This window comes from Cryphonectria parasitica (assembly GCF_011745365.1).
Source record: "Cryphonectria parasitica EP155 unplaced genomic scaffold M406scaffold_2, whole genome shotgun sequence".
Classification (NCBI taxonomy): domain Eukaryota; kingdom Fungi; phylum Ascomycota; class Sordariomycetes; order Diaporthales; family Cryphonectriaceae; genus Cryphonectria; species Cryphonectria parasitica.
Window position 1 is genome coordinate 2,186,273 of NW_024468910.1, and position 25,653 is coordinate 2,211,925.

The 25,653-nt window shown below is 50.2% G+C and overlaps 7 protein-coding genes across 7 annotated transcripts; 2 read left to right on the top strand and 5 right to left on the bottom strand.

Moving 5' to 3' along the window:
• Nucleotides 1-928: 928 nt before the first annotated feature.
• On the bottom strand, nt 929-3,312 carry M406DRAFT_98660 (uncharacterized protein). Its single transcript, XM_040926419.1, has 3 exons — nt 2,810-3,312; nt 1,573-2,682; nt 929-1,525 (listed from the first exon to the last, which is right to left on the bottom strand). Exons 1-3 carry the CDS (start codon nt 3,068-3,070, stop codon nt 1,445-1,447), a joined length of 1,452 nt encoding a protein of 483 aa, XP_040779510.1. The 5' UTR covers nt 3,071-3,312; the 3' UTR covers nt 929-1,444.
• Nucleotides 3,313-3,560: 248 nt separating this feature from the next.
• Nucleotides 3,561-4,303, top strand: M406DRAFT_286470 (uncharacterized protein; the record flags this gene model as incomplete). The annotated part of the gene is made up of 1 exon (XM_040918682.1): nt 3,561-4,303. A coding segment is annotated over exon 1 (606 nt), but the record flags the coding sequence as incomplete, so codon positions are not given.
• Nucleotides 4,304-6,805: 2,502 nt separating this feature from the next.
• M406DRAFT_326982 (EPT/RTPC-like protein) lies at nt 6,806-8,199 on the bottom strand (the record flags this gene model as incomplete). The annotated part of the gene is made up of 2 exons (XM_040920154.1): nt 6,806-7,974; nt 8,046-8,199. The coding sequence occupies 2 exons, from the start codon at nt 8,197-8,199 to the stop codon at nt 6,806-6,808; spliced, it is 1,323 nt and encodes a 440-aa protein (XP_040779512.1).
• A 1,035-nt stretch (nt 8,200-9,234) lies between these two features.
• On the bottom strand, nt 9,235-11,073 carry M406DRAFT_344685 (uncharacterized protein; the record flags this gene model as incomplete). Its single annotated transcript, XM_040922000.1, has 3 exons — nt 9,235-9,780; nt 9,882-10,755; nt 10,891-11,073. The coding sequence occupies 3 exons, from the start codon at nt 11,071-11,073 to the stop codon at nt 9,308-9,310; spliced, it is 1,530 nt and encodes a 509-aa protein (XP_040779513.1). The 3' UTR covers nt 9,235-9,307.
• An 803-nt stretch (nt 11,074-11,876) lies between these two features.
• On the bottom strand, nt 11,877-13,428 carry M406DRAFT_71547 (uncharacterized protein; the record flags this gene model as incomplete). Its single annotated transcript, XM_040925479.1, has 3 exons — nt 11,877-12,275; nt 12,372-12,752; nt 12,829-13,428. The coding sequence occupies 3 exons, from the start codon at nt 13,426-13,428 to the stop codon at nt 11,877-11,879; spliced, it is 1,380 nt and encodes a 459-aa protein (XP_040779514.1).
• A 6,151-nt stretch (nt 13,429-19,579) lies between these two features.
• Nucleotides 19,580-19,798, bottom strand: M406DRAFT_32554 (uncharacterized protein; the record flags this gene model as incomplete). Its single annotated transcript, XM_040919994.1, has 1 exon — nt 19,580-19,798. A coding segment is annotated over one exon (219 nt), but the record flags the coding sequence as incomplete, so codon positions are not given.
• Nucleotides 19,799-21,607: 1,809 nt separating this feature from the next.
• On the top strand, nt 21,608-23,081 carry M406DRAFT_102745 (uncharacterized protein). The gene is made up of 2 exons (XM_040915029.1): nt 21,608-21,656; nt 21,712-23,081. The coding sequence occupies exon 2, from the start codon at nt 22,113-22,115 to the stop codon at nt 22,902-22,904; it is 792 nt and encodes a 263-aa protein (XP_040779516.1). The 5' UTR covers nt 21,608-21,656; nt 21,712-22,112; the 3' UTR covers nt 22,905-23,081.
• The last annotated feature ends 2,572 nt before the right edge of the window (nt 23,082-25,653 follow it).

Consider the following 25,653-nt stretch of genomic DNA (forward strand, 5'->3'; position numbering starts at 1 on the left):
GAGCTTGCAGGTCATTCCCGCATTCTTCTCTTGGACGTCGCAGTTGCGACATCAGAGATGGTTCTCTTTTATCTATCTGGAGGCCTATCAGGGCTGGAAAAAACCAGGTACAATGGTTGGCGATAAGATGGTGGGATGGTGGTCATGCCCTGGTCTGGATGCGTTCATTGCTTGGATTGATTTCCTCCCAGGCCTCCTTGGCTTGATGACGATAGTTGTGTTTTTCTGTTTTCTTTTTGTTCTTGCCCCACACCTTTCAGCTTTCATCTCATCACACAGCCTTGCGCACATCTAGTCTGCATCTTCTCAGCAATTGCTAGATGGTGGGAAAACACAAAACACCCTGCGGCCCTCCCCCAAAAAGGAGGAGAATCACTGTCGGGAGGCCAGTAATAGTTTGTCTGTAACCTCTATTGTTGTTCTTTGGGCTGGCTGCAGCCAACTTGGAAGGAGTGTATAGGTCCGTAAGGTCCGTAATTCAATGCGTTCATCGATTAATCATTCATAACCACAGGCTATTCACTTATCGTGGAGACAAGGCCTGGCTGATTAGTTATTGTCTTCGCGTACCTTGACCAGTTTCTAATTTCTTTTTTTTTTTTTTTCCCTTTTTTTTTTCCCCCTTTTTTTTTTTTTTTTTTTTTTTTTTTTTTTTTTTTTGGAAATTGACTCATTCCATATTGAGAGAAGAATATAACAGAAGTCCACATGCATACACGACCAGTCTATCAATCTATTGCTGAGATATATGCGGCTGTACCGATCAATCATGCTCTCTTGACCACCAATATCAAAACAGAACCTGTGGATGCTGTGCGCATAATTGCACCATCAAATACAAGTCTTCTCTTTTGGGAAGGGGAATAATGAAAAGAAAAGGGAGAGAGGGGGACGGGGGCGATCAACAACGCTCAGTCTCCCCATCACAGTCTCCAACGCCAATTCTCTATTAAAATAAAAAAAATACTCTTCCCTCCACGTTCTACAACACCACTATCATAGACACCGCCGCACGATATTTGCAGGAGTCCACCAGCGAGACCTGGGTCGAGGGGATCTCGTGGTGCTATTGGCCTAGAACAGCGCCAGCTTGTGCCTGCTCCACACGTCCTCCGAAACCTTGATGCGGTCGCCGGCATCGCTGCTGTTTTCATCGTTGACCACACCGAAGTTTCCTCCGCCTCCTCCTGCCCCTCTGCCTCGTCGTCCTCCTGATCGTGCTAGAGCTGCTCCTTTTCCACCTAGTCCTCCAACACTGAACCCTGCTCCTCGTCGACCTACATTCCCTGCGCCACGCCCCTTCAGCACTGCTCCTGCTCCTCCTCGTCGTCCACCTGCACTACCACCTCCACAACCTCCTCGGCCGCCCACTACTCTTCCTCCTCCTCGACGACCTCCTTGCCCTCGCCCTCGTACACTTGTTACTCCTACTCCACCTCGTCCGCTACCGCTTCCACCTCGTCCGCCTCCGCCTCCTGTTCGTCCTCCTCTGCTGGTACCTCCCCGCATAACCTGCCCCAAACGACTTCCGGCGAGGGCCGAAATTTCAAAATACCCGCCGGCGAGGTCCACCTCAGAGGTGGTGCCCGAGTCCAAGTTCCGGAAGCCATCGCTGTTCTTGAAGACGGTCGTGTATAGGTCGGCGAGCGCAGCCGACATATTCTGTATCGCGACCATGCGCTCTGCGTCGTGAGGGCGTTCGATCTCCAGCACGCCCTTCTGCTGGTCGATCTTGCCATGTATGCGGCCGTCGATGATCAGGAAGGTCATGATGTCCACGACTTCGCGCTCGGAGATGGTGAGCTCGCGGGCGACCCACGCCAGGCGCATGCGGGTGTAAGGAATGATGAGCTTGAGAACAGCCTTGGTGCGCATGTTTCGGGTCACCTCGTCGATGTTTTCGGCGATGAAGGGGTCGGCCAGGAGGTCCTGGTTAGAGGCCAGGACGCGGCCGTACCTGTGTATGTCATCGTGCTGGTACGCCTCGACAAGGTCAGTCATGGCCGCTATGCGGGGGTCGGTTCTGTAAGGCTTCGTCTCCTGGCTGTCGAAAGGGTTGATGTCGGACTTCATCAGCATGGTTGTCAGCAGCAGGTACTTGAGCACCTTGATCCTCTGCAGGCTGCCAGCTTCGTCGTAGTTGCGGAACGATTCGAAGAAGTCCGACTGGGCGTCCTGCCAGTTCTCCTCCGACATGTGCATCTTGCCGCCGCACTCACGGATGATGCCCATGATCTTGGGGTGGGGCACGGCGGAGCGGATGCAGAGTGCCCGTTGGTAGAGTGCCTTGAGCCGCTTGTTGTTCCTGGTCTCAGCGTGCATCTGGATCTCGAGTGCGTAGATGTCCAGCAGGTACGTGCCCTTGGAGGTGTCCTCAGAGCCGTCGCCGCGGCGACAGGCCTTGTACAGCTCCTTGAGCTTCTTGTTGACAGACAGGTAGTCGTGGCGATCGAGCAGCAACTTGGCCAGCTTGATGTTGGTCTTGAGCCACAGACGCTCATTGTTGGTCGTCTGGAAGCATTCCAAGGTGAGAGCGTAGAAGCGCTCCATGCAGAGCACGGCGCCTTCGGGGTCAGAGCCCTTCTCGATGTAGTCCAGCATATTGTTGATGGATTTTTCCGAGTAATTTCGTGTAACCGCGGACTTGACGTATGAAAGCAGCTCCTCATAGTGTTGAATAGCCTAGGGCAGGTTAGTGCAAAAGCTCTCATCATCATCATCATCATCATCAACAACAACAACAACAACAACAACAACAACAACAACAACACCAAGACCACCACAGAAACCATCTTCGGGAGCAACGAACCATATCGTATCGACGCATCTTAAACTCGAGCTTGATGGCCTGCTTCAACCCCTTGAACCCCCATTCGCCCTTCTCTGCCTGCAGCTTCGGGATTTCCAGGAACTCATTGATAGCATCTTCGGGCTCGGAGACCTTGAGCTGCTTGGCGTTGTAGTACCTATTTTCGATGTCGACATCACCAGAGTCTTCATCACCATCCGTGTCATCGTAGTCAAAGTCATATTCCTCATCCGACTCTTGCATAAAGTCGTCGTCCGACATCTTGACTTAGATGGAGATAACACGTAGGCGGGGTGTGAGCCCAGAGCAGGGACGATGTTGCAATGGAGGGAACAAAGGAAGTTGTGCAGATGTGGTTGGCGCGGTAATTGTTTTGGGCCGGGTTTTGCTTTCCTGCTTTTCTTGGCCCCGTCTTTTCTTCCTTCCGGGTGTTAACGGCGGTGAGTTATGAGAGAATGCCAAGGAGGAAAAGGATGAGAGAAACAAGTCTCACTTTTTTGTTGTACTGCCTTGCCTCTGACGTGTAAAACCCATGTAAGGCTGAGTGAAAGATTGGGGAGGGGGTTAGGGCGTACGGGCAAACGGGTTCAGTGGGTTCAGAGGGGACCCACAATTGAGTGCCAGTGTGCATACCTCAACGCAGGGATGGTTCTTATCGATAATGATGATCACGTAAAAGGCCTCCCGCTTGCTACTTAAGCAAGCAATTTATGTTTAACTTGCCTGACCCAGCCACTGCCGCCACTCATCTCTTTCCCTCCCACTCTCGCAAACAGGTCCTCGGCCACGATCTCATCTCGAACCCTCGTCCTAATCACATACGCACATACACACGAGAGAGAGAAAGACAGATCGATACACGCGGGAACGTGATCTCAGCGGTTCAAGATGGGAGGAGGCAACGACCTCAATCTCAAGAAATCATGGCATCCTCAGTTGATGACCAACCAGCGCCGCGTCTTCGATGCAGAGCAGGCAGCGCTGCAAGAACGTAAAATCACCGAGGCCAGGATCGATGAGATCAGGCGTGAGCGACAGATCGAGGAGACGCAAAAACAACTCGAGGCCTCGGGCGGACCCAAACGTGTCGACCGCGTCGACTGGATGTACCAGGGCCCCAACGACGGCGGGCGAGACGAATTCTCCAGCGAAGCCTTCCTGCTCGGCAAGCGACGCATCGATTCCATCCTCCGTGGTGACGATGCCAAAACACTCGAGAAACCAGTGGGCCCTACAGGCTCAGTGGGCGCGCCCGTCCCCATTGTTGCATCTGCCCGTGATACAGCGGCGAAGATTAGGGAGGACCCCCTTGTGGCCATCAAACGGCAAGAGCAGGAGGCATACCAGGCGATGATGAAAGACCCTTCGAGGCGGCGGCAGCTACTAGCACAGATGGGCATGGCGGAAGAGGAGCCCAAGAAACGCAAGGAAGAGCGGCACCGCAGTCACAAACATCGATCATACCGCGATCGTGACGACGATGAGAGGCGACGCCGTCGCGATAACTCGAGAGACCGCTCGCGAAGCCCGCGGCGACGCGACGATGAGGACTCAGATTACGAACGACGCCGGCGAAGCAGGCGCTCTGACTCGCGCGAGAGGACACGGGAGCGCCACCGCTACGGCTCGAGGGATCGCAGAGAGAGCCGGAGGCGGGACTACGCCGACAGCGACCAAGCGGGCAGCCGGAGAAGAGACGACTCAGACGATGATCGCAAGGAAAGCCGGAGGAGAGACTACGCATACGACGATCGCAAGGATAGCCGGAGAAAAGATTATTCATACGACGAACGAAAGGAGGATCGTAGGAGAGGCTATCACGACAAGCGACGAAACGACAATGTCAAGGAGGAGAGAGCCAGGAATCGGGATATCCCGAGCAGAGGCGACGCAGGTGCGCGACGGAACGGAGATGACGAAGAGGAAAAGGCCAGGAAGCTGGCGGCTATGCAGAGCGATGCGACAGATCTGGATAGGGCCAGGCAGTCCCGTCTGGCAGCTCTGGCGCAGAAGGAGCAGGCCGAGCGCGAGGCTGATGATCGAGCGCGCGCCAAGTCGCAGAGGTACGGTGGACGGGACTTTGCAAACAGACTGCACAATTCAGCCGGGAATGAAAGCCTCGCGGACAGGATTGGACGAGGCCGTCAGGGCTTACAGAGAGAAGATGCTTGAGATTCTGGTTTCATCATCTTTTGGCAGCACAACCTAATTTCCAGGTGTTTTGTGAGCAGACCACAGTTCTTGATGCCCTCAACACCATAATGAGCCTCAAGGGCCTTACGAGGAGAGGATAGCAAGTCAACATTTTCCAGTAATTACTTCTCATGACAAGGTGCTAGGTGGATCTCATCGTCTGTGACTTGGGGTTTCCCCTGAGTTTTGTTTCTTCTTTCTTTTCTTCCTTCTCTCCCTTATATCTGCCTTTTAATTCCCAAAGATATACACTCGTGGACACCAAGAGCATTCTAGAGCACTGGATATGTCGAGTCCGCTTTCCCGGCCTCAACAAGGCCAGAAAGAACTAGCACTCTTCCCACAGATCAGTCCTGAGACAAACGGCTGAGTCCAAGACGTCCGACCACCGCGGATTGCGAAAGATTATGACCCATCCACTACCCCGAAGCGAAGTCGTTCTTCCCGAGTCAAGCAGCCTCGTACGCATTACTTGCCATGTTTGGTACTAGCGATCAAAAAGTCGGCTTGTCAAGCGCTGTTAGGCTCTAGAGGTCCTGGCCTGGTCAGCCGCACTGTAGCTTCATTCATACCTGTGGGGTCTCTTTTTACAGCGCGTCTTGTGGTCACTGCAACGGAGTTGAGATGATCCATGACAGAGACAGCACTTTGAGGCACAGATGATCATGCTTTCGAGGTATCGTCCTGCCAGGGTCTCCCAGGATGTATTGGCCGTAATCAGTGGTACTGAAGAAGGCTTGTTCTGGCTGCAAAGTCTGCACACAACACCAGTAGCTCACTGCAGTATTTTCTATAGAGGTGATACCTACCACAACTATCAAGCAATCTGAAAGGAGCGTAGCGGCAGCACTCTGGCACTTTGAATCAAGACAGCCGATGGCACCTGTCAGGCAAGGGATCCGGTAGTAGGGCCCCTTGACTTCTTCTGCTGTGACAACGGCTCGGCCCGATCACTGCATCTGAAGGTGAGCTTATAAAGTGGGCGCAATGTGAAAAAGCATAGACACTATTATACAGCTGTTATCTGGCCACGACGGGCCCCATTATGATAGCAGCCAGGCCATGAAGCAGGTCTTACGTAAGTGTGGGAGTAGGTAGCTTGTAAACATTCAAGCCTGTTATGATACATTGAGGATTGTAGCATCACATCTGCCTGTTTCTATTACGGTGAAACGCGCTTCAACAGCAGGTTTGCCTGCGTGTTACTTTGTCTGAGGCCAGCCTTTGGCCTAAAAACAACACCACACAAGCAGACCACTTCTGCAATAGCATCATGTCGACTCAACTCTTCGCCAATTGAGGTTGCAAGTCTGGCTCCCAGGAACTCAATATGCACAGTGTCTATGCCCCATTTTGTCATCCCCACTCTTGGTTTTCACATCTCGAGATGCCTATGGAAAATGCCCCTTAAGAGGACCCGGCACAATAGGCAGCAGCATATGGACAGGGAAAGGGCAAGAAAGCCTGTGGTGAGACAATGCCTTTCGCAAGGGCAGAGATCTTGGGCGTTGGGCCACACAGAGATAGAAAAGTCACAGGAGATCAAAGGAAGAGGATGAGTACACTGGACCTACTTTCTGGATCCGCATCACCATCAGTAGTCTTTCTCCCCCCACTAAAGACATGAACCCTGAAAACCTGGTTGCTGACTGCTTCAAGAGTCGATTCATGCAACATTCCATGCCATCCCTTCCTCTCCATTCTCGTTGACCTTGCCCGTTGCCTACCTACCCCTTCTTAAAGGTTTTTGTGATGCATAGCAACACTCCCTGTCCCCAATGTTGCAAGACCTCCAGCTTGGTACTAGTTCTTGGTTGCCACTTGGACTGCAGCTCCAATACACACCTTGCCGTCGTTGTAGAAGTTCGCCTTGGGAAGCATCAACTTGGCGGCATACCTGGCCAGATGAGTGTGCATCGAGTCGTTGGAGGCTCCAGTTTTGATTGGCAGCTTCTTGACCAGATCCTCATTGAGTGGAAAATCAGGGTGCAGATTCTTCAGGGCAGACTCAGTGGACTCGTCTTTGCGGTTGCGAGGGAAGCAGGTTCGCCCGTCAGCGAGAGCCTGGAAGATGACCAGTTGATCTTGGAGAAAGGAGTCGACTGGACAGTCACCATGCTCACCGCCAACCTCATCCTCAAGGTCCTTTGCAAGCTGGCTGGAGACTTCCTTGCTCATGGAGCCGATATGAGCATCTTTGAGACGCTTGCAGGTGGTGATGTCCCGAGCCCACTGGCAGTACTCGGACTTGGCGACAACAAGAACGTAGAAACGATCAGAATGACCACTGTCCTCACACTTGAATGACAGCTCAGCGCCAGGGAATCGATTCTCGATGTCTTCGATCAGAGCGTCCTTCAGTGGTTCATGAAAGCCCACTGGAGTGATCATGGTGACTGCCACATTCCCGATGGTAGTGTTGAGGAACTTTGGTCGGTAGCCGACATCAGGGCAGCCCCCAAGCTTGTCTTCGTCCTCATCACACAGCTGCACTCCCTGGCATGGCTTGAGGGTTGAGCCCCACTCGAGAGGATGGAACTTGAACGTGACCTTTCCCTTCTGCACAGTCTTGGGATCTGGAGTCATCTGGGCCCAGCCACGGCGGACCATCTTGCTGGTAACCTTGATGCCAAAATATTTCTCGAGAGCCGGCAGGAAGACCTGGTCGAGATATTCGTAGCTCGGGGCATCGAGGCAGTTGGTGGCACCGTCAATGCTCAGCTCGATGGGCATGGTGGTCTTGGCCTTGCCTCCCACAAAAAGGAGCAGGGGCAGGACCGTCTGGAAGAATATAACGGAGCTGGCTGTCATAGAGCCAGAGTTGATCTTGAGTTCCTTCTTGAAGAGTTTGGTAGAAGGGAGACACTTGGGCCGAAACGTCAGGATTTCATTGCCCGACTTGTTGCCTTCGACCTCTGCCTCAGTGACTCCAGCGAACCACTTGACAATGGCAACAAGAGCTGGGGTCATTCCTAGAGCATCATCCATCAGTAGCTGTGACAAGAGTCTATCTGTGTGAAAAAGCACGCAGTGACAAGCTTACCTGGGTTCTTCTTCATAGACCGTATGTCCACAATCTTCACAGGCGTGGTAGTCATAGCAGACAGGGTGATGAGGATGCGGACAGTCTGGCCATTATTCTCATCATCTGCTGCAGAGACGAGGATGGTCTCCTTGGCGTCCACAGCGTGAACCATTATGGGCAATATGGATGTTGTTTTGCGTATGCTGATGGTTGATTGTTTGTTGTTGTTGTTGAGTAGATGGTGCTCCGTCAACAAGATGTTGGCTGTTGTTTGCTAGATTTATATATACTTGTTAATCATGGGGGCCAGAGAGGACTGGAGGAGGGGCTTGGTAAAAAGACTGGGCTATTCACATACTGCTTTTCAATCAAGCATGCACAAGTGGTGCAGGTCGTGTTGATGGAGAAAACAGAATGCTGTGTGAAGGACAGAAGGGGTAAGAGAAGGGAGAAATTCAGATGAATACTGAACCTTGCGTTCTACCGAAAGCTGGAGATGCACGAGCTGCTGGGCAACCAGCATCACGTAGTGACTTGTCATGAAAGTGCAGGAGATGACACAAATATCGACGTGACTTGAATGTTCATGCAGTAAATAAAATCAAAAACACAGCTCTGCAGGGTCTTGAATAGCATGAGTGAAAGGCAGAGGGTTATGGAAAAAGGTGAACTTGAAGCCAATATTAGGCTGTCTGACTCCTTTAATATTGTGCAGGGCAGGTCCCAATCACTTCTACGGCCATCCTAATCATCTAGCAAGGGTTCACACGCATCCTCTTTTACAAGTGAATCAATTTGGGTGATATAGTTCAGAGACGGAAGGAGCGATGTCAGAGGTGGGAAGGGGGTGTGACCCGGGAGCGCCTGCTTCTGTCTAATCGCGAACATCTCAAGTTGGAGGTAAATCAGCTCGAATGTTATGAGAGTGGGTGAAGACGTGATTCAGCCGTGGCTACTTATGAAGAAAATCTGCAGGCTTGTAATTCACAGATTTCCTTGATACAACACTTCAGGTGTGGAGCGCTCTATTAACATGAGTGCTGTTGCTACAAATTGATGACTTAATCATACAATCAAAACTCTTTGTCTGGCAATTCGGTTGAGCACTGACTGCTTTCCAGCAGAAAACCCAAGCTGTACAGACAGAGGCTCAGGGGTATCTGAATGTTTTTCTTCTTTTTCTTTTATAGGTAAAACCATATATACATATGTGTGTGCATCAAATGGTGATCTAGTGTTGGTCTATGGTCTGATTCATACATACACACTCACTTACTCACTCACCACCTATGCTGTTCGTATTCCCTGATCTCTGCCATCCTAGCCTCTACCCTTTTGATGGTCTCAGCATCGTATAGATCTTCAGGGGCTTTGTCACCCTTCAGCACCTGCTTCTCATGGATTTTATGCTCTTCTTTCGTCATGCACACCAGTTCACTCATGCTCAGTGTTGTGGACTTCTGCAGCTCTGCACCTTCGCCAATAGTCTTCAAGATGCTGTCCTGTGGCCTCCTCCACCTGATGAGGTGCAGCCTGGTCGGCAGACCACTGATGGCACTGCGGCCACGGTACATCTCCTCCACCAAGAAGGCCACCTCACCAACGGTCAGGGGGATCCGGAGCCCCACTGCGACATCTGATGGGGCGCCCGGTTCCGACCGTACCAGCCTCTCCTCGTTGGCCTGTATGGTGGAGAAAACCGAGTCATAGAGCTTGCCGGACCCTTTGGATTCGATGTAGTCCGTAGGATAGCCTGCAAAGAGAACGAAGAGGAGAGGGAGGGTTAGCAGCGGCGACACGTGTGAGGGAAAGAGGTGGGCGCCTGTGCAATCGTGACGGGAGGGAGAGCCTTGCCTGTGATGTGAAGTATAACGTGATTGGCCACTGTGAGGCCAAAGATGGCTGGCATGGTGCCGAGGACTGGTAGGATCCGCACGCGGAAGTCAGGAAGCGGTCCCAGGTCACCCACGGAACCTTTCTTGAACTCGTCTTCGGCCAGAGGCAGCAGCTGTGCCTTTCCGTCGGCCGTCCTCTCAGTCGAGTAGACGGCGGGGATGCCGTGTGTCACGCCTTGGAGCTTCAACTTCCTCCTTGTGGCCCTTGACAGCGGGTCGTCGGTGCTGCTGCTGATGTCGCCCACGATGATCCTCGTCGGGTCGCTCTTGCACCCAGCGCCCATGGCCGAAATGACAGGTAACTTGTGGTCGTGGCAGTATCGCAGCAGGGCCACCTTGGTCTCAATGTTGTCAATCGCGTCGATCACATAGTCCGGTGCACGACCGTCCTCGGCCCAGGGGCCCAGCAGCGCCTCGCAGCTGTCTGAGTCGAATTTTTCCTGTCGCAGGTCGAAGCGCACCCACGGCGCGATGGCCCGCAGCCGCTTCTGCAGGCACTGGACCTTGGGCAGCCCGACATCTGCCAGGGTCGCCACCGCGTGTCTGTTCAGGCTGCTCAGCGTGACCTGGTCAAAGTCGACAAGCCGTATCCTCGACACGCCCGACCGGGAGAAGGCGGCTGTCGCATGACTACCCACGCCGCCGCAGCCGACCACGACCACAAACGAGCTGCGGAGCTTGTCGAGACCTTCGGGCCCAAGGAAGACGCGGTTGCGGGCGAGCTGCTCGAGGATCAGCTCGTCATCAAAGTCGCCGGCCTGGGCGCGCCGTGCGAGCGCCTCGGTTCGGAGATCTTCTTTGTCGGGGGCGGGGATGGTGCCGAGACTGGTGAGCTGTTCATGGGCGCGGGACGAGTTGCTGTTAGTGATCAGCGCTTCCTCCAAACACGCCCTTTCTCTCTGCAGGATAAGAACAGGTCGGGCTGGTGAACTAGGCCTAGCTGTGAGAAGTAGTCATGAGCGGCTCACCTTCTGTGGGGGCTTGTCCTCGCTCGGGTCTGGTATCGAGTCCTTCAGTCTCGAGACTCGCTTCTCGTGGGACAGGCGCTGGTAGCTCAGGATCCCGGCCGCCACGATGCCTCCTGAGATGACGGCTGTGGCGGCCAGTTGTATGCGTGAGTCGGAGCCTGCGCGAGATAAAAAGCTCGACATGGCTGGCTGGCGTGGTTTGTGGACGAGAAGGGAGGTGGAGAGGATGTCACGGTGAAGCCATGATCTGAAAATTTACTGTACTATGAAGGGCCGATCCGCTCGCTCCCGCAGCAGCTAAAAAGTATCGCAAATGTTGTACCCTTGCGAGACGTGACGACCGTACTATGGTACCCTGTACCCCACAGCAGCAAGGGTCTTTGGCGTTCTTAGATAAGCATGCCCCTGCTACTTCAACGACCACTCGCAGATTTGGAAGAGAGTTGCGTGGTAGCGGTGACTGGGGGTCGGGGTGGTGGTGGATGGCTTCACAAAGCGCAGAGACTGCACATCTTCATTCTTCCAGGCTGCCCAAGCCAACAACAACCCCCCCTTAAAACATCCTTGGTATCTCTTGTTGCATTCTCCATGGCGTGGAATTCCTCACTCAGTCAGAGTTGGATAGGGTGAAAGTGTTGAATTGCCAGCGATTGCTACCTGGTTGAGTACGTACTTGAGTAAGTACCTTCCGTCCCCCGTTGGAGCACCTTCTGCGCAACATCTCGGTAGCGAGTCATCAGAATTTTGCTGCGAGTCAAAGAACCCCCCCCCCCCCATTCAGAGTACTTGGGCGTTCCAAATGTTCCTTTCCTGTTTCCTTGTTCCCCCCCCCCCCCCAAATTTATGGTCTTCAACATTCCGAACACTTCTTATTTCCCCCCCCCCCCTTTCTTTCCCTTATTCAGGATACTGGATTCTGGCCCCTTTCACCCCTATCAAAACCATACTGCCTATGAGTCTTCTCTCACTGACCTGTATCAGTGCTCTCAGATCCGGCAACCTCGGAGCACCAAATGCTGAAAGGGGTTGCTGGGATGGTGCTCCTTCCTGGGCTTGTACACGCCGTTCTGGAACATACTGCACAATGTGACCTTTACGGTGGATGGTCCAGTGTTGTCAAGAACCAAGAAGGTTTTGTAGAGCTCAGCAGCCTGCTCCCACCACTCTTGGAGGTGTGGGTGGTTTAACTGCTGGGCAATCTCAGCACGGCAGATGATGAGGCGTGAAAGAGTCATCCGATCCAGCATCATTATGCGCTCGAGCTCGAGCTTGTACTCGATGCTGTTGTTGCTGGTAAGATAACCCATGTCGCGGCAGTAGGTCTCCGAGTCGAAGTCATTGACAAGGGTGCCATCGCCCTCATCATAGTCATTGTTGACATCGGTCTGATTGTTGGCCTAGTTGTCCTTCTTGTTAATTACCATAATAATTCCCTCGCTGTACAATCCATTATCCTTTCCACGATCATGTTGCACACTCACCTGTACCTGGTTACTGTTATTGGCTTTCTGGTTGTACATTTCCACCTTCTGCTTCACAGCTTGCTTGTAAAAGTCATAGACTGCATTGGCATCGTGAATATTGTGTGAGATTGACAATGGGTTTGTCATTGCAGAGTCTCCAAAGACTTCTTGGAGGACTTTGTAGGCACAGTTGCTCATGCCCCAGACCACATAGCCAAAGACAAAGTTCAGAGCCAACTTTGCTGTGCATGGGCTGAGTTTGGTAGCACAAAACTGAGCCACATCAGGAATGATGCCAGCATGATGGAAGTAATCACAGAGGTCATCCTGTGCTTTATTGTCGAGGAAGACTTTGGCGCCAGCTGTCGCAAATCTCTTGTCACGAATGTACGTGATGATCTAGGCAGGTCGATGGTATCATATTAGAAAGACTGGTCAGAGTGATGAGTAGTAATGGGATGGTCTGAAGCAATACCTTTGGGATGAACAATAGAAATCTGGCTTTCGCAAGCTCATCCTCTTTCCAGGTTGGGGAAACGTTCGACCCAATGTGGATCTGTCGAGCATCAGGATTGTAGTGCAAGTATAGGCTCCAGTTATCCACAAGGCTGAAGTCATCTCCGTACAGAGACATCTGGTTGTGACGGGTCACAGGAAAGGAGATGTTGCAGTTGTGCAGGAGGTTAAGAGCTTTGACAAGGGTGTTCTCCAGAAGAGCGATGCTGGGTGCTGCCAGGACCATAGGGGGCAGAGGGAAGCGCAAGAGACTGGGTATGTCGAGGAGCTTGGCGAGAGGCAGGAGTTGGCTCTTGGGAGGCTCGATGATCTTGATAGTGCCACCATGACCAATCGTGTTGTAGTAGAGCTGGTTGATCCCAGTGGAGCAAAAGGGTACCTCCTGTCCATGTTCGTGTTCGTCTTCGCCACCCTTCAGCAAGATCATGCATTTGCGCTGGCAATGAAAGCGCTCCACATTGGTATAGTACAAAGTGTAGGTTGGCTCACGATTGTAGCCAGTGGTGCTTTGAGAGGCGCGCTGGGCTGAGGCAGTCCCTCCATCTTGGATGGAAGCCATCTTCAAGACTGCTCTTGATCTTTACTTTTTTGTCTGGCTTGATGGTTGGCGTAGTCTGTTGCTCACACGATGCAGTTCTCACGCAATGCTGATGTTGATGATGGAATTGTCTGTTTCTCCCTTGTTGACGCGGTGGGTTAGAAGGGGGAGAGGGAGTGGGTTGTTTATTCTAATAGACTCTGATGTGCTGGGGAGGGGCGAAAAAGGCGAGGGGTGGGTTAGGGTCAAGGTCCAGACTTGAGCTGGAGGACCAGGTTGACTTTCGAGATCAAGGTCAGAATCCAGTAGAGATACTGCAGCCTAAGTGGGTGGCAAGGTAGGAAGTACGAGCCAGGTAGAGTGTTGTTCATGGGATATTAGAATCCTTCCTGGACCACCACGTTCTCTACTTGCTCCAGATGTATACTTGGCCTGCTTTTTCACGCGCACCTTCTCACCCACCCCCCCCCCCCCTTCCCTTGAGACCCTTCAAGGCATCTTTTTGGTATTTATAAGTCAGTCATGACCCCATCTTTCATGATCCAGCTGTTCAAGTTGATTGTCTCATTGGACTGCTCATTGTTGAATTTGTATACATCTCTATCAATCCTGCAGTCTTTCCTATCTGTGGCCTCATGATCTAGCGAAGGTCACGTACCTGTACCTGCGCCTTCTCTACCACAACTATTGGCTGCCTAGATTCTCGAGCTGAAGGAGCTTTGCAATATTACTTCACCTTGAGTTCTGTTTCCATGTACTTTTCATTTCCAGACACTAACCTCATTATAGAGCCTTGGCACAATCAAACTGACTCCTTGCACCCTGTTCTTACTCAAGTGGTTGCGCATCAGTCTACTTTGTTGTCCTACACAGGACTTTGTGTGCTTGTCAGAAACAGTCCCTGCTGTTAAACACTGTCTCGCCAGGATCTGTGATTTCGAGAGCGCTTCTTACCATGGTGGTCTCATAATTTCCCCCTGCCATTGACGTTTCTACGCCCTCCAACCTAATCTTGAACTTTTTTTTTCGACTATGATGATTATACCAATTCAAATGCTTAGGCAGCTGTCCGACACAAGATTCATGGGTTGTAAAGCAGCATATGCTCTGCCTTTAGAATCTGTTCGTCGGATATTCATCCAAGCGATTGGCTGGATGTTTCAGTCAGCTGCCCAGACCTCGGCTCCAAATTGTCACAACTCAGTGCGTGGAACATGACACAATTCCCATTCATTCATCTGAATTGAGGTTCAGAATTGCATTTTTCATTGTGAAAAAGAAGAGCCAGCCAGGTGATTATCTCAGATAGGCTGCTGCGATATGGAGCCAATGCAGACATTTGAACATATAGGAAACATGCCAGTGCTGCACAAGCTGCATCTTCCCAGGCTGACAATCCAAGATACAGTGTGATCTTGATGTCCATCATGCATGAAGTAAGCAGATGCGATTTCGAGTCAAAAGGGAAGACTTGAGGCTGCCAGGCCACTGTCGTTGAGCCACAGATGGTGAATAGGGAGGATCTACTATGGAGAGCCCGCGCCCTCTCAAGAACGTACTTAGTAATTGACTGAGTGCAAGCAACTCGAAAATTGGCTTTTTGACTGAGCAGTTCAACAGCACTACAGTACATCTGCTTACACATTGATTATATCTGTCTTTGACCAGGATATTGGAAGACTAAAGTCAGTCAGACTGGCAAGAAGACAGGAACTGGAGGTAGCCTGTCTTCTGTGGGATGGCGCCACACTAGAGCTGTTGACAAGAGTGCCACTCGTCCTGATTCGCCTTCCCGACCATACATACATGAGTCTGAAGTGGCCCGTGCACATCCTGCCAAATAACAGCCTTGTGTTAGCTGCTTGATGTTTCATGCTGACATTTGAGAAAGATGACGCATTGCACTGAGCAGGACAATAGGTTTGCATTCAGGGGATGTGGTTTGGCACCACAGTACCAAGTGGACGAAAGTGGGGCATACCTTGGGCGGAGTGCTAAAATCGCTGCACCATACTCGCTGACTCAGCTTCCCTCAATTCAGTATAGCGCATTTTTCCGGTGCCGACCCGGCTCAGCCCCCTACTCCCCGGCTACGATCCTTCGGCCTTCCGTCCTTCCTTCCGTCCTTCTTCCGTTTCGACGTCTCCTTCGACTTGCATGGCTGCCACCTTATTTTCGGGGGGCAGAAGGGTGGGAGGGGCGCGCAGCCCTGGTGTCTCCAAAGGGGCGCGTCCTGTGGCCCCACCTGCTATTTGCATTCGCGAGGCTCCGTGGGGCAGGCTCCTGTCTATGTAGTACTTAAGTTACCTGTTCCCATCCTGCCTTCCCTGCTGCTTCCCTTTGTGCTTCAGCTCATCCTTTACTCAGCCTGCTGCCTGTCCTCCTTTGTTACTCGCTCCCTCTCTTGTACACTGGATATATTCTCAATGCCCTCCTGATTGCAGTTCCCAGCATTGCGCTCGTGCCCCCTCTCTCTCTCGGCGGGTCTTTGTTCACTTCTCGCCCAGTCTTGACTTGTGAGGGCTTGCATTGTCCTCTTGATCGATTGTTGCTCTGCATAATGGGTCGCAGGAAGGCCGGAATATCGCGCTTCAATGTGCAGAATACGACAACCCAAGATAACGAAGATGAATGGCATGCATTTCTCCCGCAATACAGCAAACCGAAGCTAGCCAAAAGCACAGAGGATAACCGTGCTAGGATATTCTCTGATTGGAATACGTATGTTTTGTTGTATCGGTGCGCATCTAGCTTGCTTAGCTAACTCAGTGCCAGCTTCATGTCTTTGAAGCATCCAGAGATCGACTGTGAGAAAGTCTGGGAAATGATTATTCGGGATGACTACAAGTCCAAAATTTTCGTCCTAGATTTCATCGACAACTATATCAAGTTATCAGGCTGTTCTACCCGGGCTTGGGATACAGCTGATACGATGAGACAGAAAGCAGTAATCTGCATCTCGACAGCGAATGGAATAATGAAGCAGCTGATTGCTGCTGCCGAGGCTGAGATCATAAGGCCGCAGAGACAAAGGAACCCCGACAAGGCTTGGATGCAACTAGCCCGGCCTCAAGGCACAGCTGGTGCTCGTGATATTGGGCCAGTCTGCGATAGTACCAGAGTAAGTCTATGCTTTCCTCCTTCGCCCCCTCTTTCTTTCCGATCCGAGCTCTCAGGCGAGCCTGTGCTCCTAGCTCTCCGCTTTGCCTCTTCTACCTGCAGCTCAACTTCCTGCTTTTTTGACTAAGCTGTTTGAACTAATGCATTCTTTCAGTAGATCGCAACCACACTGAAGGACAAGTGGGGTCTCACTATTGATAGCAACTATATCAAGACGGATGCAACAGCTGAGGATCTTTGAAGACTGCTGCAAACATTATGGGAGCGTGCTGACCACATCCCTATGCCGCCTTTGAACTGCATTATGTTCCACATATACCTTCTCATCCTTTTTCTTCCTGGCTGCTGGCCAGGAATGGTGCCCAATCTCAGATGAAAGGATGTTTCACTGTAGCTGAAACGGGATGAAAGCTGTCCGGAAGGCCAACAACTGAAATCGAGCTTGACTCTCTTCCGGAACAAGAGAAGAAGAGATGCCTTGCTGGTTGGGTTAGATGAGGATAGGCATGTTGTTACCCCGCTACTCATCTTTCGATACGCATCTGACCATGTTCTAGGTTCGAGCTTGATCTTGAGATGATGCCTACTCCACTTCTCTGCTTCACCCACCTGCTTGTTGCCCTGGCGTGGAAGCTAGGTGCTTTTCAGATACAGTATAAGTGTATAAAGGATGTGATCTATCAGCCTATTCTTAATAGCAGTAGTTGCACAGCTTTGCATTAGGATAAGGAGATTCTTCAGAAATGCGTGATAATACTGAGTTACGCTACTTTCCGCTCCTATTGGTTCCGGCTCTGCATCGTAGCGAGCTTCGAGACAGTGCCACGCCCCTACGCATTGCACGTAGGCGCTGGAGAAGCTATTAATAGTGAGTTTGTTCCCTACCGACCCCCGGATCACCCCCTTTCTCTCTTTCCTTATTAGAGCTTATAGTCTAACAAGCCGCAAACAGAGCAAACAACCAGCATCACGCGCTATTACATCATGGAACATACAAACAAGACATTCCAGAAGGATTACCAGAGCCGAAATATTCGAGTCAACCTCCAGAAGATACACTTCGGCGATCTCGCAGATTCCACGGAGGATCTCCCTCTTTATAGCATCTCGCGACATTATGATCCCCATGCCCCCATTTACATCATACAAGACCAGATGCATAAGATCGATGCAGGCATTACTGTGCAGGAGCTGCGCAGTGATATCGACTCATTAAAGGCGCGAGACGCTGATATAAGCGAAGTCAAGGCAGCAGAGTATACCTTGAACTATTGGCGATCTCGTTTCAAGCACTTGGAGCTTCAGAAGCGGCGGGAAGAATATTTCAAACAGACTGCATAAATTCGGCAAGAAAACGACGAAGCTGGTCTTCGAAGACTGCAGGAGGATCCTTATCAGCACTATAATGGTTCGGGACAATATTTGAGACTCAATATCGACAGGCTGATGCAGTTATGGGCGTCGGGAACTGTTTTCGATCAAGCAGCTGAGGCCAGATCACTCAAGGCTATGCAATAGCTTATGTTTTATATGGAGGGCAGCTTTGAGTTGATCTCCCGAACTTTCCGTAGCGCCTGTCCATCACTTCCAGCTTCTATATGCAAGCAAAATGAGGAACAGACAGGCCAGGATACCCAATCTGCAGCGAAGCCGGGACCGGTCGAGAGCGAGAGCATGCAAGATCTGAGCGAGGAGAAAAGCAACCCACACCAAGATATGGCTCCGACCCAAGAAGAGCCATATGCACCCATCTACGCCTCCGATGCCGCAGTTGAAAAGGGGACAACCAGGCCTACTTGTTTCATTTGCCGGCGGAGCTTTGCACGACGCAACGAACTGACGAGGCACGCACGAGTACACAGGGCCACGTTATCAGCCCCGTTCCAGTGTCCTGAATGCAAGCTCCAGAGCCTGCCCCCACCTACTACGCGGACGCCATCTCAGTGGAGCAACCATGTCGAAAGAATCCATGGCAAGCAGCATGCTCCCAATTTTCCCGAGCGCCTTGTTGTCCCAATCCCAATCTCGAAGGCCAGTACTGTCACCAAGGTCGTATGCGGCCTCTGCAATAGCCAGGTCTCTGTCCACGGCTTTATGCGTCATATTAATAAGTATCACATCGACAGCTTGCTTGCTGATCAGTGCAAAAGCATCACTTGCACGGATTGCCCCAGTACGGACAATCTTGATATCGATACTTACATCTCTCATATCTCTGCATATCACGGTGTCCAATCTATGGAGCGTTGTCCTTTCTGTAGCGGTTTTCTCACTCAGAGGAGTCTTGTCTCACATATCCGGGCTCATTTTCGGCGGTCGTCCAGCCCGCTTCCCTGTCCGCTCTGCGAACAGCAAGGCAACAAGGCCGCATGCTTTGAGGACTACCTCTCCTGGCGTATACATGCTATCCAGTTTCCTGGCCACCTACTCGAGGACTCTGCTTTGGCGCCGGTATACTCTCCCGATGCAGTGCTGGGCGTCAAGCGCAAGGCTGACGAAGAGCTGACGGGTTTACGGAAAGCCCCGGGTTTGACAGGCGCGTTCGGTGCGTAGACTTTCCAATATTCAATTACTCAAAGATCAATATTCCTTGTATCTAGGTTCAGTCGTTATATATCACTGGCAATATGCGACAGAACCTTTTTATATATGATTCGGGGTTATTAGTGCATGCTCGTAGGCACCGCTCCACCCCACATATCCCTAGGTATGGTAGCTGCTGAGGATTCGAAACCTAAGACAGCGTCCTTCTCTCATCCTCCCCTTCCTTCTGAGTCAAGTCGAGGTCGTCCGAGTCGCTTGCGCAGGCGACCAAGCCATCAGTTGGCCTCCTTTTAAAAATGCCAGCCTTGAGACCACACGCTAAGCATTAACTCGCAGCCCATCTCGAAGTAGCGTCGGTCTTGATCATATAAGCTAAGATCTGGATAACCTTATCTCCATCTTCTTAGTCCCCCAACGTGTTGAGGAGCAGCTTATGCCATCTGTTAGCCCAATCGCTTGACTGCTGATCCCCGGAGAGGGTATTCGGAATACCGTAGATCCATTCCAAGATGATGATACCTAGCGACCAGATATCCACATGGATTCCATAGCCGGAACTATAACCGGAAAACACTTCGGACGCTGCATACTTGAGCGAGCCGCAGAAAGTCTGCAGCGAAGTAGAGTTAGTTGCAACCTTGGCTATACCGAAGTCAGCGATAACGACTTTGAAGAGCGGTTTCATCTCAACCAAGAAGTTCTCGGATTTGAGATCGCGGTGAGCCATCTTCTTATGGAGATAACTAAGGCCGTCAAGGATCTGGCTCCAAGCAGTGACGTATTTGCTCTCCTCGACGATATTAGCATCGACCATGCTTCCAGAGCGATAGAAGATTACAATGATCGCAGGCTTTGGGGTCTCCCGAAATTCAAACATCTGTAGCACATTCAGCTTCGCAGTAATTAGTATAATATTAAGATTCACAGATATAGAACAGTAAACTTACATAAGAATTGTCTCTCATAAGAGTGAATTCTTCCCATATCTTAGTCAGCTATACAGTATCGAGTCCATCTCTTCATCTCTTATTTTTATTAGATGGAAGGTTAAACACCTTCGCAGCGAAAATCTTCCCATCTCGCACCCTGATAGCCTTATAAACTCGACCAAACATTCCCTCTCCAATCTCTTCAAGCTCATAGTAGATAGGCCTCTCATGTAGAATCAGAGCCTCACTGGGTGCTTGCATTACTAGCTCGCTCTCCAAGCCGAGCTCCTCAATGCAAGGATCTACATTGATTCTCTCAGCAGCTTCCTAGCATTTCTTGAGAAACGCTTGCAGATTCTGAACATAGAGCGGAGATGCTGCAATATAGTTGGGAAACTGGATCCTCATAACAAAGCCGCTGCAGTGAATTGTTATCTCCGCAAAGTTATCGGAACTGCTGGGTGCGTATCCCAGAATCCATATCTCTCTGTTCCGTACTTCTGTCTAGTTCTGCTCATTTCGGCCGACTGCAGTGCTGTATCGAGACTCGTAGTCGTGCAGCCAGAGATGAAGAGATTTATCCACAGTAATATTGAACTAATATTAGAATTAGCAGAGGCTGGGCATTGCTTGTATATACTCTTATCGTAGATGTCGGTATACCTGCTTGCTGCTAATCCCTCTCATTCCGCGGTGCCCCAGAAGGATATGAGATACATTAGAATCTGTACTCAGCTGTAGTCCGTTCTGAAGATTGTCCAATGCAAGCAGCTGATCGAAAATCACAACTAGATGGTTAATGCTGCAATCTTCTGCATTATCAGCATCATCCGACTGTAAGTCTTCAGCAGGCGTAGCCTTACGACTGTTCATGGTAGGCATTATAGCGATACTGCTAACGCTTCTGCGGAACCACCTTGCATTGTGCTCAAGCTTGAAAGCACTGTCCGCTCTATTCTTCTGATCATATACAGTAAACACTGCGAAGACATCAGGACTATACATGATGCCTCGAAGTAGTGAGAAGCAGGGAGAAGCGAAATGTAAAGCGATGAAGAGCTAGACAACATAGTACTTGTGAAGGAGCTAGAAATTGGAATATATCCATTTCTGATGCATAGAGACTCCAGCCCATGCAGCAGCTGGATGGTCAGCTGAAATGGCGGTAAGATTAGCTGCTCTACCCCTAAGTAAAAGCGGGATAAGCACGGGTTGTCAGGGGGCTATGGGGGCTTGGGGGGGGGGGGCATCAGTCACTTAGCAAAGAATTAGCCAGCTGCTATTTTTAGTATCCTTAGCCACCCCTTAGTCCATTTTAGCATGTGAACTGGCATAATGTCACCTGTCCTGTCCCCTCCCTCTACTTTCTGTTTTTCATCTTCTTGTTATTTGTATTGCACAAAAATCCACTACTACTGCAAGCATCATCGCTTTAGTTCTACTTTGCATACAATAGACATTCCAACTGATTTACCCATGGATACTATTGAAATCTCTAGATCTGACGAGTTCAGGTTCGTAGAGCAGCGTAATAACCCCCTAACTCAAACGCTGCCAGCTGTGCTAACGCTTGCCTTCGGTGGAAAGCATGATCAAGATTCCAGGCATCGAGACACTTTCTGAGTCCGAACAATATACAGTTCTCTGGAGAGCATAGTAAGGAATTGAATGAGCTGGGGGCAATCCTAGAGTCAGGCTAACACTGCAGTAGCCTCGGACAGCAGCTGATAACAAATGCTCTCGATGCTGAAGCTCTCCGCTCGAAATTATTGTTCATCTGTTTCTTCCCTTTATATCCCTCTTGTACTAATGCTGTGATAATACAGGGAAATAACACTACCTCCAGATCAGGAGGAAGACGACAAAGAATCTCGCCAGCTTGAAGCTGATGTGCGAAAGGAGCTCGAAAGCGATAGCTGTTCTGCCTGTTACCCACCAGAACTCAACGTCCCTGTGCGAAACCCGACGAATGAATACCGACCAATAATAGAGTACTGGCAATCACTCTCATCGACAGGCGATGTGATACTTTGTGCTCAAAGAGCAGACTGGTGGAAGTTTCGAGCGTTTCAGCAAAGTGTCCGCAACCAGTATCAACACAGTTCGTTCAGCATGTTTGTGGCTGGTGTTTGCGAACGTCGGCGGAGGCACGAACTCGGTAGTAGTTATGTCCAATTGCTGTTAAACCCGCAACAGCAGAGCCAGCAACAGACTTGGATCGAGTTTCAGGACTACCATCTTATCCGCTATGAGCAATTTGCGAAGAAGCGAGACCGATTGGTGGAGAAGTTGCATAAATGCCAGAAACAAGCCGGTGCTACGGATTTGGAAGGTTCTGAACACACAGTTCGCAGCGAGGAAGCTATTCAGGGACGCCTCGAGTTTGCCGAACGAACTCTGCGATCGCACAGGGTCCTCCTGGGGTGGATCGAGCAACAACGGCTTCGGATGGATTCATGGCCTCTTCCCTCAGTAAGAGAGACTGACGATCAGAGTGCTACATTGAGAGCCATACCGAGAGTCTCCTCTCGTCAGCGCCGGTCAAGGCAATTCAGCACTTCTACGGTCCAAGGCAAGATCAGAGTGTCGAAACCCACGCTGAATACTTCAAACATGCGGGCCAAGACGGTGAAAGCCTCGACACCCCAGCCTGTCATTATGGACTCTGACGTCACGGCCCCGGACTGCACTCAACAAAGACCGAAGCGTCAAGGGATGAAGCCCCTGTGCCAAGAAGAAGCCACTCGGCTCCCTCGACCAACTTTGCCCGGAGATAAGCAGACTCGAGGCCGAGTACAAGCTCAGCGCCAGTTGATCCAACTGCGATCACGATCTGAATTTGATGCCTTTAAGACCCGAAGTGGAAGGATATCAAGGCCGCCAGTGAGATGGTCTGTTGCGTGACAGCTGACAACTGCCTCACAATATCTATAGGAATGACAACTGGATGGACATCTCACAAAACGAGGAAAGGGGTCAAGGGAGTTCTCAACTATGTATTGATACCATTAATAGGACTATTAACCCTATTATCAGGCAACATCAAAGGAAGCTCGGCAATACTATTATCATATCTAAATGAATATGCTATAGTAGTTAAGTATTGAAGTCCTTGCGACTTCAGTAGCCCAAAAGGTAGCGAGCATTGCAGTTAAAAGCTATTTGCTATGCTCTATAATCAAGGCCTCAACTTGGCACCGCTCTTGTTAGCGTAAACCTTTAAAGTACCAAAGGAGTCTTCGGATTACTGCAGTGCTCATTACAGCCATGTTCCATGATGTTGAATTTGCCAACCTGGCGTCTGTCCCTGCCCTTTCGTACGGCTCACTTGTTAGTAGTGATCCTCTAAGGATCACTACGATCCATTGAGTAGCTCACCGTGAGCCAGTGATCTATCCGTGATTGATCAATTTTCCTTACATTATATCTAGCTATGTAAGCACCATGTTTTGATATTGGATCTGTTGACTTTGACGTCTCGTCTTCACTCGTTTCGAGTGATCTGTTTCGTAACCAGCATAATATAGCTCCTGATTTGTATCTTTTTTCTTTTCTTTTTCTCTTTTCTGCGAAAGAGAATATAGGATCCAAGGAGGTATACTGCTGTAGTCCAATAACAGCTTCTCTGTTGAGTGCATCTTATTAATCAACTCGTAAGCTATTGTCGAGACTTTGGGATATCTTCTAGTAGGTATTCCAGTGGAAAGTCAATGTCAGATAAGGCATTAATGACTAATGCATGTAAGCCTTATCTTGAAGCTTAGAAGCCTCGGAGCCTTAGTGCCTTGGTGCTTTGAAAAAAATTGCGGCTTAGCTAGACGGGTTTAAAGGGCCCGCGGGATCGCTATTCCGACTTTTCTCACCTGTAATCTTTTCTCATCGTATGCCTACTTCTCGAAATCTACGCAATACTTTGCTGCAGTACCCTGCACTTTTATTCGAATAAGAATATATGCGCTAATATATAGGATTACTCCTATCAATTTCTTCTATTTCATTCAATCTGGGCTACCAAATATCCAGCCTCTACACCCATACACAGTTCTCTACTAAGTTTCTAATGAATGTAAGTACATCTTTACTACAGTGGCTTGTAATGCAAATCTGACTTTTCCAGTCATTTAATCTGCAGGCGCTCGATGCTGATAAAGATAATGAAAAGTTTTTTTGTCGGTGCTAAGACTGGTGCTCAGGCAATTGTTGGGAGAGACCAGATGTTGTACTGGAGAAACTGTTCTATCAAGGTTTTCGAGACAGGGAAGGAAGATAATAAGCCTGCTTATAAATATCCAAAATCCAAAGGACAGTCAGTCTTGCCAAATGGTATGAGCCTCCTATTCGAGGAAGGAGAGGTGAAAGAAGGTAGATCGTGATTAAATATAAATTTGGTCTTTGATCCTCGTCGCTCTCCATTCTCCCAAGAATATTGTGATCCTGCCACTCTGTTTCGCTGAATTCGTTATTGCCATCGAGATGCCGTCAGTATAAGCCAGCTTCTTCATCTCCTCGTTTTGAAATACCGGAGATGCGCGAGCTGCTTCGCATAACTCACCCTGAAACCTATGGATGATGTTCCTTGCACAATTCCGAAGCTTTACTGACGGATCTGGCTCTATCATCGCTCCATTGAAATCACGGAGATATCTGACCCCATCCTTGCTTTCCACCTTGACACCGAAATACTCTAGAGCGTAATCTGCAACTTTTTCCGGCACAATTCCTATCTCCATTTGGCATCCGAAGTGTTCCCTGATATAACCTTGTTGAAAAATCATTGATATATCGGCCACCCAGTCACAGTGGTGATTAGAACTTGGTAATCTTTCGATCGAGTCCCAGAACTGAGCATCAAATAGGTTTTTGGCCGACTCGAGAGGGGCCCCGATATATATGTTTGAATTGTCCTTAGCAAAAGATTGTTCGGAAGTCTCAATAGGTGTTGCATCCACGTTAGTAGTACCTAGGGAGCCAGTTAGATGAGAAGATTCATTGGCCGATAGAATACATACGATGCTGCTCAGCTTTAGTTGCACTACTGGTGATATTGCGCCTTGATCTTCGCAAGGTAGTGCCTTTCTCTGGTGGTTCGCTGTCCGTTCTCGGCGCAGCAAGCTGCTCTGCGAATGAGCGATGAAGTTCTGCCGACCCTGCCTCGAGGATATGAAGCAAGCTCTTTAGTCTGGCTTTGCCCTTGAATCCCTTTCTCCGTTTTGTTGCTCTCTTTGCAGCGTAGAATGTACGCCAAAGGGATTCCCCTTTTCCGAGCAGGACTCGCTCAATTGAATTTATATCTGCCTAGCTCGCTGTCCATCGCGCCTCATTTACTCCACGCGGAGCATATATCGAGTCATTGCTCGTCTTATCCACAAACGCGATGAGATCTGCAATGTTTTGCTGGTTCATTGAGGTTTCGAACAGTCTCAAAAACAAGTGTTGAACAGGGGCATTTCCAGATAAGAATTGGAGGAAAGGAATGGGAAAGTGAGCAAATGGAGGCTGGAAAGTAAGCTTAGAGATACGATTTGTGAAGTATGCCTCTGAAGCTGGCAAGAATGCGCTTGAACCCCTCCTCCCCTCCTATCCCCTTTCCCCTCCTCCTTAAGCGACCGCTAATGCAATTAGTCTGCACTTGCAAATGAGCGAATACTACCTT